The sequence below is a fragment of the Phalacrocorax carbo genome, chromosome 25, assembly GCF_963921805.1.
Source record: "Phalacrocorax carbo chromosome 25, bPhaCar2.1, whole genome shotgun sequence".
Classification (NCBI taxonomy): domain Eukaryota; kingdom Metazoa; phylum Chordata; class Aves; order Suliformes; family Phalacrocoracidae; genus Phalacrocorax; species Phalacrocorax carbo.
In genome coordinates, this window is record NC_087537.1 from 2,847,702 (window position 1) to 2,858,860 (window position 11,159).

The 11,159-nt window shown below is 56.0% G+C and overlaps 1 protein-coding gene across 1 annotated transcript; it reads right to left on the minus strand.

Annotated features, from left to right (window-relative positions):
• Positions 1-590: 590 nt before the first annotated feature.
• On the minus strand, positions 591-3,545 carry HOXB1 (homeobox B1). The gene is made up of 2 exons (XM_064473151.1): positions 2,855-3,545; positions 591-2,091 (listed from the first exon to the last, which is right to left on the minus strand). Exons 1-2 carry the CDS (start codon positions 3,459-3,461, stop codon positions 1,766-1,768), a joined length of 933 nt encoding a protein of 310 aa, XP_064329221.1. The 5' UTR covers positions 3,462-3,545; the 3' UTR covers positions 591-1,765.
• Between the last annotated feature and the right edge of the window lie 7,614 nt (positions 3,546-11,159).

Genomic DNA, 11,159 nt, shown 5'->3' on the forward strand with positions numbered 1-11,159 from the left:
CGGCCGTGGGCTCCGGCCCTCCGCGAACGGCTCTCGCGTGTTACTTATACCGTGGAAAACACCCTTTCAGGCGTGGCCTTGGGATGTGAAGGGAGGAAACTAAAGTGACGCCTCGTATTGGTTTTGAGCCGGAGCAGCCTCACGAAACTGTTCTGTGCAAAAGGGAAACGCGTTTTGCCCCCACCCGGGACCCCAAACGGCTCCAGTCAAGGCTGCGGCTTCAGTAAGGCCGGGGTGTATCCAGAGAGGAGGAGGAGGAGGATGGTTTATTGCTGTGATCAGGCCTCGTTGCACTGTACAATAACCCCACGCGAGGAGCGCTGCGGTTCCACCCGCTCCCGTCTGGGCGACTCCCCTCGAAAGCCCCCGACGCGGAGGTGGGCGCTGGGCCCGATCCTGCCCATGCCGGAGGGGGGTGGTATGTCGCGGGATACCCGCAGGAAGCAGGATCGGGCGTTTTATTTGGGAGCTTTGGCAGCAGCCGGAGACCTTTTCCTTCCTCCTCCTCCCTCCGAGCCCGGCCCCCCCGGCCCGTGTCGCGCACTTCCCTGGACGGGAGAGATTTCCATTTCGTTGAGAGGCGAGAGGGCTTGCGTGTGGAAAAAGTAAACTTTATTAGACTGAGGTAGTTTCATGTCGAGATACAGAGCACGGGGAAGGGAGTGGAAGGGAAACGGGAGATTCCGATTAAGAAACCGCTAGTTTTCGTCGATGTCCCTTTAAAACAATCTTTAACAAAAGCTGCCGTGGGTTTCGGTTCGTCCTACCCTAAAGTTTCTCGTGGGGAAGGGAAACAATTTAGCCATGGTTAAATAATGGTTTTATCGGACTCCGACAAGCCTAAGAGGGTGAGGGTACAAGGAACCATGCTACTTCTCTCCACGACTTCAGGCTGTCGAGACGCACAATAAATAGCAGCCAGTGCATCAGTGCCGGGGGGGCCAAGCCCCGCAGCCCCCCCGCAGCCTTGTTCCCGTCCACCTCCCACGACAGCGACCGTTGCCCAAAGCACCCCGATGTCAGCCTCCGCTTCATCTCGTTTTCTCTGGTAGCACAACCCGCCCTCCCCCAGGCTCAGTCGCAGAGGTAAAAAAAAAAAACCAAAAACCCAAACCCAAAAAACCCTGTAAAGCAGAAATAGTGCAAAAACGGGAGCGGAGGAGTTGCATTTTCTTTTGGTGTTTGTTTGGGTCTTTGCAGAGAGAGGCCTCCGGCACCCTGCGGGCCTCAGATCTCGAGCCAAGATATACATACAGTAAATAAAAGGGGAACAAAAAAAAATACCCCAAAACTTTTTTACAATCTCGCGGGGAGGAAAAAATACATCGGTCGTAGGATTCTTGCAGGCAAAAGTCGTTGTGCACGTTTTTAAAACGGGGGAGAACTAAATTCGTTTTAAAGTTTCTGTGGTTGAAAGTGCAGTTCCTATAGGGGAGGGAGGGGGGGAAAGTCCCTGAGCCAAACGCCTATTGCTAAGGATGTAGGGGGACACGGCTGCTCCTTCGGAGTCCAGTGTTTCAGAGAGGATCTATAAATTAAGAGAGAGAAATGCAAGCGGGAGAGCTGGTACAACACTCGTGGAGACAGCCGGAGCCAGGAGGGACTGCTCAGAAGGAAGCGTGGCCTTGCTTCCCCCGCATGTGTGCGGTCGGGGCTGTGCGTGGGAGGTGCGTGTTCGTGGCTGTGTGTCTGCTGGGTTTGCGGGGAGCAGCTGCCCCCCCAGGGCAGCCCCGGGCTGACCCCTAGGCCCCCGCGGGGACGCGTTTCAGGAGGACCCCGAGCTGGGGGAGGCTTCAGGTGAGGTGCAGTTGGACTGATCCGAGGCTTCGCTCGCTTCCTTCGCAGACCTGGAGGCAGCAGCTGGGGCGAGACCTTCCTTTTCCCTCTTCTTCTGCTTCATCCTCCTGTTCTGGAACCAGATCTTGACCTGGGTTTCGTTGAGCTCCAGGGTAGCGGCGATCTCCACCCTGCGGGCCCGGGTGAGGTACTTGTTAAAGTGAAACTCCTTTTCCAGCTCTGTCAGCTGCTTGGTGGTGAAGTTGGTGCGGATGGCGTTGGGCTGGCCCAGCAGTCCGTACTCCGACACTTTAGCTGTTAACGAGCAAACACCGACAGGGCAGGAGCAGCCAGAGCAATTCCCTCTCCCGGGACGGGGGTCTGAGGGTGCTGCCTCTCCCCGGCCCCCCTCTTCTCCTGGGCGTTTGGCCCCTCCACCGCCCGGAGCTTCGTGCTCCCTCCCCGATCCTCAGCTGCCCCCCGGCCCGGGGACACAACGTGGAGGGACAGACCACCCCGGGCTCTGCAGAGCTGCCCCCCCTTCCCGTGCAAGCCTTCCTCCCGGTTCCCTGCAAACTGCCATGAAACTTGAACGTGCGTGGGAAGGAGTGGAAGGGGAGGGCGAGGGTGCTGATGGGGGGGGCGGGGGGAGGAGGGAAGATTGTGATTTCAGGAAGATTGTGGAGAAGGAAGTTGAACAATAGGGGAGATGGAAGACTGTGGAAGAAGCAGGAAGCCCGGAGTGTTTCCTATTCCGAGCTGGGCTTAAATCGCATTGGGCCTGCGGGAAACTGAGCTCAGGGACCCTCCATCAGACGTGTCTGGAAAATCTCTAGCTGGTTTTTCCTCAGCGCTGAGCTGGTGTTTAAAAAAACAAACAGACCAAATAAAAAAAAAAAAAAGCCCAACACCAAACCACAAGCCCAAAGCACACCAAATCCGTGTTCCCCTGGAAGCTGAGCCCTTACCTTGGGTACAGACCCCGACCTTCCCTTGCAGGGCTGGGGAGATGCCCCCCGCCTCCCCCCTCCCCCGGATGGGCCCCATCCTCGCCCAGCTCCGCGCCCCCCAAACTCACCTGTCTTGGGCGGGTTCCTCTTCACTCTCATCCAGTCGAAGGTCTGCGTGGCGCTGGCGTTGGGGCACGGCTCGGAGGGGCAAGCAGGGTCTTTGTCCTCGTTTAAAGAAGGCGAGAGGTTGCTGTAAACGCCGGGCAAGTAGCTGGGCTGCTCCTGCCCGTAAAGGTGGTGTTGCTGGTACTGCCCAGCGGCCGCCACCGCCCCGCAGTAGCTCTCTGCTAAGGAGCCGAGGCTGGATCCGGCGGTGGCCGGGTACCCGCCCGCTTGGAAGTACCCACCGTCCGCGTCCTGCTGGCCGAGGTAGAGCTGGTGGTGCCCGTAGCCGGGGCTGCACGTTTGGGCTGGGTACCCGGCGGCGGGGGCAGCGCCCGCGAAGGGGATGGGGCGGCCGGAGGAGGGAGGGTGGAAGCCGGGGTTCTGCTGGGGGAGGTGGGCGGCCGCGCTCCCTCCCACGCCAAAGCGCCCGTCTCCGTTAAAACTGTCACTGGCGGGGCTACCTGAGCAAGAGGGGAAGGAAGGGGAGCTTTGCTCTAAATGGTGGTAGGCGCCCGTCCCACGGTTACAAATTGCATACTCTAAGAAGGAGTTCATCCTAGTATTGTCCATCTGCCACTGATGGAGGAGGGTCAGCCTGTTTTGGGGGGGATTCCGCCTGCCCTACAACCTTTAGATAGTATGTCAAAGCTGTAAAACTTCCTTCCATGCATCGCTGGCCCTCGAACCCCGCAGCCTTCGGCGGGGCCGGGGTGGGGGCAGGGGGAGGACACGTGGTCCGCCCCCAGCCCAATGAGCGAGGGGCTCCTGAAGTTTGTCACATCTCTGAGCTCATCCATCAAGGCCCTGACATTTGCATGACAAAGGGGTTTCAATCAAACCCTGCCCATCAATCTGATAACAACACGAATACGTCAAAATCTTTCCTCAAAGACTTTAAAAGAGAGGAGGGAGGTGGGGTGCGGGGAGGTGGAGAGGGGCTGGGGGGAGAATTGGAATTATCCACGACTGTTTTAAGTGCTAAAAAGGCCCACGAGTTATGTGATGAGCCAATTTCAGCAAAACTTCCCCTTGCCCCAACTTAAAAAGAAGGTTGTCCCCAGCAATAGCTCCACGCCAGAAACAGAAAGGCAGAGGGAAAAGAGGTAGGGAGGTCTGACTGCTCTTCCCCAAGCACAAAGGGATGCTCTTCTCTTCGTTTTGAAACTTTTTCCCCAGAAAGTGGCTTGAACACGTTGGGCGTTTTCTGGGTTCAGGAGTCCAAGAAGAGCTCCCGAGAAAAAGACGCTCCATGTGTTTTAATTTTGCCACACCGGGCTTTGTGTCTCGGGCCAGCATGGGGAAAAGCAGCGTAATTAAATCAATATTCTAATGAGGCGACGAAATAAAGTTAGGAAGACAGAATGTCTTTTGTTGGAGAAATACCATGCCCAACTTAGCAGTCGGGGGAACGGAACTAAAAACGATCCCTGTGCCTACCGACGTATCCTTCTGTCCGTCCACCAACCATGCACCCACCTACCCCCGCGTTTACTACTGGAGATGTTTTAAAGGCTTTAATCAATGCGGGAAATTTAAGCTTTGCTTTTCCGTGGCAAACCTGGTTCGGGCTTTCCCCAAATCTGTGGTCAGACGGGAGCTTTCCCCTGGCAGAGCCCAGCTGATGAGTAGGTGGAAAGACACTGACTTCAGGCCGGCCGCTCGGCCGCCCAGAGAATGGAAACATAGGTAGGCAACATTTATTTACTTGTTAGCAGAGGGGAGACAAGAGCACCCAACAATATGACGCCCACAGTCATTTGTTACTTGTCAGAATATTTACTGGTTATTCAGCCTCTAAGAAGAACCAGGAGGGCTCTTTTTTTTCTTTTCCCCAGGCCAAAAGTTCACTTTGAAAGGCACAAACACGGCCTTTCCTTGGTCGGTTTGGCTGATGCAACACGTTGGGGTAACATTTGTTAAGAAACTGCAACACAGGCAGCCGTGGCATCAACCTTCCTCCCTTCTTTAACCCTCCCTGAGAGCAAACGTGAGTTTTAGCCAGTTACAACCCTCGTCCTTCAATAAAAAGATTAAGGAGAAAACTATTTTCAGAGCCGCATGCCTATTTATTCATTTATTCTGTCGGCTTTGCTGATGCTGAGATATTCAAGAAGAAAATCTTTTCGGTTACAAATGTTCTCTGAAACTCGCTGCCAACTTCTTTTTTTTTTTTTTTGCATAAAACGACCGAAAGTGGTTATAAAGATTCAAAGCAACTCTCACGTCATTCCCCCTGCAAGAGAAATCGGTTGCTAATTTGATTCCAGGAGTGCTTTTCATATTATGTTGTACTCGCCTTTAAATTGAATGTATTATATTTAAACGATGCTTACAATAGATGATTTATGGGTGTAAAATGAAAAAAGAAAAGGATAGATGTTTATTTCACTCCTGAATCAATTGTTTCGTATTGTCTGATAATTCTCCACCATGATCGTCTTCCACTCTTACGTTAAGAGGGTGCTTTATGTCATTAAAACCCAGCTGTCTTGTGGAGTTTCGGAATTAACGGCTGCCGAGTTACGGAGGGAAGTTTTGCCGCGCATCTCATCTCAGCGAAGGCTAAACCGAAGTTTAGACCCGAGGCAGCTCTGGGGTGAAAGCACGGCATTTCTTTCGTTGATTAAAAAAAAAAAAATTAAAAATCGGATAGGACAGGATGAAAATTTTAGCCGTGAAAGGCAGGAGCCGCCCCGAGCTGAGCGGGGGGTGACAGGCGGTCGGGGGCTGCTGGGGGCAAGTGGAGGTACTGGTGAGATGGGGCTGTGAGCCGAGGAGGGGACCTGCGGAGGCGAAGTCACTTCGGCAAAGGCTTTTCCTTGTCCCTCCCTTGAGGGCACTGCCAGGTCGCCAAAGGCGGGATGTTGGACCCGGTTTCCTCCCAGAAAGGGGCCGCTGCCTTCCCGCTCCTCCGTGCCCCCGGGCACCGCGGGGCCGCTCGCCATCTGCCCCTCTCCGCCGCCTTCTCAGGCCCCTCACTTTCTCACCTGCTGTGGGACACCGGGCAGGTTTCGGGGTGAGGCGGGGCGGAAGGTGGTGGGTGTCGTGTCCCTCCCCCCGGCCCGGCACCCCCGGGGCTCCCCGGGCGCCCCTTCCCGGAGCTGCCGGCGGAGCTGAGCTCCGGCCCGCGCTTCTCGGCTTCCTTCCCCGAAGTGCCATGGTCCTCCCCAAAACGCATAGCTTGTGGCGGCTGCGCGGTATTTTCGAAAGCTGGGAACCGCCTAGGCATCGCTTTTCCAAAGTCCCTTCCCAGCCTCTTGCCCTGGATCCAATACGGAATCACTGCCGTTATGATGGCTGCGTTTAACTCTCCTCGTGGGGAAGGTGTGAGACCCTATTGTGGTACAGACCTTCGCAACCTGCAGGAGAAAGGAATATCAGATTATTGTTAACAACCCACCGCCGGGTGAGCCTAATCCTGTCACTCACACCTTCAGTTCTTCAAAACCTCCTTTATGGGAGCTTTATGGGAGGGGGGGGAAGGCGGACAAAGGAAAGGTGCAGGTGGGGGTTCCCAAATTATCCGAGCTCTGTCCTACACCTTCCCCAATAGTTTCTTAGCCTTTCGTTATAGCCATTACTTGATTTTTCACCCATGTATGGAGGCAGGCAGTAGTTATTCCCGCCCCCGAAAGCCCAGGCGGCACCGTTCTGGGCATGCTGCTGCCTTTCACTCGACGGGATTAAAACAAAATATCTGGAAATGGATGAGGATAGCGGGTGAACGGGGAATTTTCAGCTCTTTGATTCCCGGAAAAAAGAAACCGTGCTGTCCAGGAGCGGGGTCGGCTGGTCCCTGGAGGGAGAGGAAATCTCTTCCTCGTCCCCCGGTCCTGATCCCTGGCACGGCCCCGAGTGGGCAGCGCTCGGGGGGACCTGCTTCCCCGCCCCCCGGGAGCTGCTGCGGGCCTACGGCACTTCAGGGGCTCCCGAGCCCCAGGCTTTATTTGATGAGCAGATAAGAAACCGGGAGGCCATCAGCAGGATAACACGGGGTTTCCGCGGAGCTCCTGGCGGCGGGGGACCTCTTCTGCCCACCCGGGGCCCCCCATCCACCCCGAGGCAGAGGGGCTCGGTGTGACAAAGCCTGGGGCGGCTCAGCCGCTCGCTGTCCCGGGCTGGAAGCACCCCTGCACCCCCCTCGCTATTAAATTAGCAAGATGGGGCTTTTGGCTCCCTAGGGAAACCCACGCCCTTTGTTCCAACCCGACGAAGACATCTTCTTATTAAAAGAAACCTTTTCTCGAGAGCAGTTTCTCCCTTTTAGCGGCTCCACGAAGCTCGGGGCTGCAGCAGCCTGGGAGGGGAGAGCGAGGGGAGATATCACCCTTCCCTAAGAGACGGTTTGTTTGCTTTGAAACAACCCTCCGACAGGGAGGATAGGGCCCTTCCGCAGGCGGTGGGAACACCTCCTGCAAGGAATCAGGCCGGGGAGTTCTCTGTTCAGGCGACACAGAGGTAACGAAGCATTTCTAAAGGCTCCAGAGTGCTCAGATACTTCGTTTTGGAGTTAAATATAACTCTCTGCGGAGAAAAGTTTGTGACGCCCGTAAGAAATGTCACTTCTGGCTCCCGGCAGGGTGATTTATAAGAAGCACCGCTGACGCTGGGGGTGCGTGTTTGGCTGCGGGCTCCGTTATCACCAAAAAGGACTTGTCCCTAGAAATTGTCAGAGAAATTTATAGCCCCGGCATGTCTTTTGGTTAGATCATAGCCTGCTAAGCTATATTTGGGGCTAAAAACTGAAGAGGGAAAATAAAACCGTATATGGAAAAACGCTTCAGGCTTTGGGAGCCCAAAGCGATGCAGAAGGAATCCTTTTAATGAGTTACAAGCACCGGGCTATCTCCGAGCTGCAGAATAAATACGAGCCAATTAAGATAAGATACAATAACTGTTCTCTGCCGCCTTCGGGAGCAGGACGGGCCGTGGAGGCCGCCTCGGGTGAGGACCGGCACCGGCTCCAGCGCCGTGCTGCTCCCCGGGTGGGGGCGGCCCGCAGGTGGCCGCCATCCCTCGGCGGGAGGGAGAGGAACCAACACTTTGAGTTGAAGATTTGGGTGGGAAATGCCTCTTTCGATCTTCCCCCCCCCCCGCCCCCCTTTCAGGGTGCCACGAACCCCTCAAATCCCACCTCCTCCTGCGCCAAAATACCCAATTCCTCCTGCAATGGCTCCGGGGAACCTGTCCCGTTTCCCTGTGGGTCCCATCGGCCATTTCTGTGCCGTCCCCGGGGCGGAGGTGTGTCTGTAAGCGAGGTCGTCTCACTAATGAGGTTCAGTTAAGTCTTTCTGCTGGGTGAGAGTGAAGAGGAGCGGTCTGTAGCTGCTGCTCCGCTCTGCAGCCCTGCTCTTTTTTGGTAGCGGGCAGACCCTATAGGCTGCTCATCCCTGCTACATCCCGCTCCAGGCGACCCCGAGGGACCCTTGCCCGGGCCCGGCTGGGTCTGGGCTCAGGCCTTAGGGCCGGCCTCGGGCAGCTCCGCGGGGGGTGCAGGGCTGGGACTGAACCCGGGGGGCCCAAACCCTCCGTGTTTCATTCAGATCCAGTACCTGGCAGGCCCAGCGTGGGCTAGCTCCACCCAGACCCACCCTTGAATAAGTGCATGAATTTATTAAAACCTCCATCAGTGTTGCTAATACTAGTAGGTCAGCGTTCTCAATACCCACCAGCATCCCGCTGGGGCTGAGGACCAGATCCACCTGGCTGAACCGCAGCGTTTCCGAAGTTTCTCCGAACCCGACACTCTTGTATTTACCTCTTCACCGAATATAGAGAGGAAAAAACCTCAAAGGCAGAGCTGGGGTGGACGTGGGAGGTGCCAGGATGGCGATGAGAAGAAGGTCCCAGCTCCCTCCTTTGATGGCGAAGGAGCGTTAGGAGCCTTCCTCAAGCTCCGGGCATTGAGGACTGGGATGCGGTTAGGGCTGGAAAAGGATGCTACGACTCAGCTGAGAGAGCGGTCACTGGAGGGCCGTTCCCGGCAGCTCCGGAGGAAGCCCGGAGTGGTTCCCCAGGAGAAGTTCCCTCTTCCCATCTCGCACCCCAGAGGCTCAGCTCCTGCCTCGCCCGCCTTTCCTTCACGGAAGTTTTTCCGCCCCGAGCCCTCCCACGGCTCTACCGAGTTGGTTCAACATCTTCAGGGCTTCGAGTAGCTCTTTAGCAAACACATCCCCAGACTAGATGAGCGCAAGATAAATATTACTTTAGCATCCCTCCAACACGTGCGAACGTGTCTCATTTGCATATTTCTAGGTTAATAATCGTGAGGCAATTGCAGTGTTTTGACAACGATCAAGAGCTGAATACGCTTAATACGCTTAATATATGCCCTCCAGTTGCACAGAACAGAAGGGCAGGGTTGCAAATATGCATTCCCCATTTGTTTGACATTTTGAAGAAGGTAAAGAATGGCTAAACTAATGGCGAAATCTTACAGTCATTCAATAATTTAGATTTTATTGAATATTCCCCTTCTTTCCTCCGACATTTCAGTCTTGCTAATTAGGACAAATAAGAAGGGGCCTGCTGTTAGCAAGGATAATAACTGGCGAGGTTCCATTTATTAAGTCACTTTCCGCGGGTGTAGAATTGATCTGTGGCTGTGACTGGCATGCTTTCTAGACCTGCAGCAACTTTGAGAAGTCATTATGATCTTCAAAAGGGCCCTTGTTAGAGATTTGTATTGATAAGGTGTCAGCCTTTACGTCGGGGGGTTCGTGGAAACCCCTTCCCCACCGCGGCCCACCCCGCCGCTGCGTCCTCCGGGCGGCGGAGGGAGGCGGCCCCCCCCGGCCCCCGGCCCCCGGCGAGGGGGAACCCTGCGGGGCACGGTGTCCCTCCGCTCCCCTCCCTTTCCCGCGGGAAGGGCGTTTGTGTTTGGGGAAATCCGCTGCAAGGCCTGTTTGTGGCACGTGGGTTACGTCGGATAAGAAGCTCTCTTCTGAGAGGCAAAGGGGAACCAGACCCCCAAGGACCGGGCAGGGCCGAGCGACCCCCGGGACCGGGCAGGGCCGAGGGGCCCCCGGCGCTGCCGCCCGGGCCCGGGGCTGCCCGGCGGCGCTCGGGGCTCTTGGCGTGGGCCGGCCCCGACCATCTGATTCCCGGCTCCTGCCGTCCCCCAACAAGCCTGTATTCAGGATTGCGAGGGGGAGGAGGCGAGAGGGGAAATATGTAAAGCACTGGAACAAATGGTGCTTTGATAGACAACGTCTGGCAGTGCCAACGCTGCCGCTGAGTATGTTCCAGAAGCTGGAGATATTAAATAAACTTAAAGATAATGAATAGCCTTCTGTGGTACTTGGGCTGTGCCTGGGCTTTCCTTCCCCCCGCATGGCTCTGGGACTTGCAGAGCGGGAGGAATCGCTGGGAGAGGGCAGCGATGGGGATGGGGGAGGGATAGAGGGGCTCCCAGGCCGGGATGCGAAGGCAGCTCCTCTGCAGGCAGCGCGAGCTGGGCGCTAGGCGCTTCCTTTTATTTATGGGAAGGTGTTAAGTAATGTTCACTTGCGTATTTTAATTGCAATCTACTTCGATTTTCCATATAAACCTGCTCCTTCCCGGAGCGAGATGCTAGCAGGTTTGCAACGTCTGGTCGTTTGGAAGGGAAAGACGCTGGTAATATTATTAAGAATAAAAAGGTAGCTGTAAAATCACACACACCCCCCGCCTTTGTTGCAGAGGGAAGAGATAATCCAGATCTGCGAAGAGCAATTTCGAAAACATCTGTCAAGGGCTTTCTTCATTTCATTTTATTTCTTTTTACAGCCCGGAGTAGAAAGCAAGCCCGGCTCTGATGTTCTTAATCCGAAATAAAAGATCGGGCGACCAGGCGGAGGGTTCCGGGACTCCACGCCTTCCCCGGGGGCTGCGGGGGGGTGGGGGGGTGGTGTGACACCGCCCAGGCACCGAGGAACCAGCCCGGCTGTCCGCGGGGGGAGCCGGCAGCCCCCGGGGAGAGCCCCCGAAGGCCGGAGGAGCCGGGGGTGGGGGGTGGGGGGGAACGGACAAGGGCCGCCCCTTCCCCTCCTTTAACCCTAAAGAAAGAGGCTGGTGGCAACGCCGCATGTCATGGCTGCTCCGCTCCTCTCCGCGGCTCCCTGCGCCATTTTAAGGCCGCCTCCGTGGGTCGCGTGTGTGTCCGTGTGTCCGTCCGTCCCCGAGCTCGCCTTTCCGCGCTACTCTCGCCCAAACCCCGCTTGAACGCCTCCCAAATTTCTGCCGTGTCTGAGGAAACACCAATGACTTAGCAAAGACGTAATATGATTT

Bases quoted from the DNA above. Each gene is read 5' to 3' on its own strand.
- HOXB1 (XM_064473151.1), bottom strand. From the start codon at position 3,461: ATGGACAATACTAGGATGAACTCCTTCTTAGAGTATGCAATTTGTAAC. The intron at 2,092-2,854 runs GTGAGTTTGGGG...GCTCGTTAACAG, and splicing joins GAGGAACCCGCCCAAGACAG to CTAAAGTGTCGGAGTACGGA.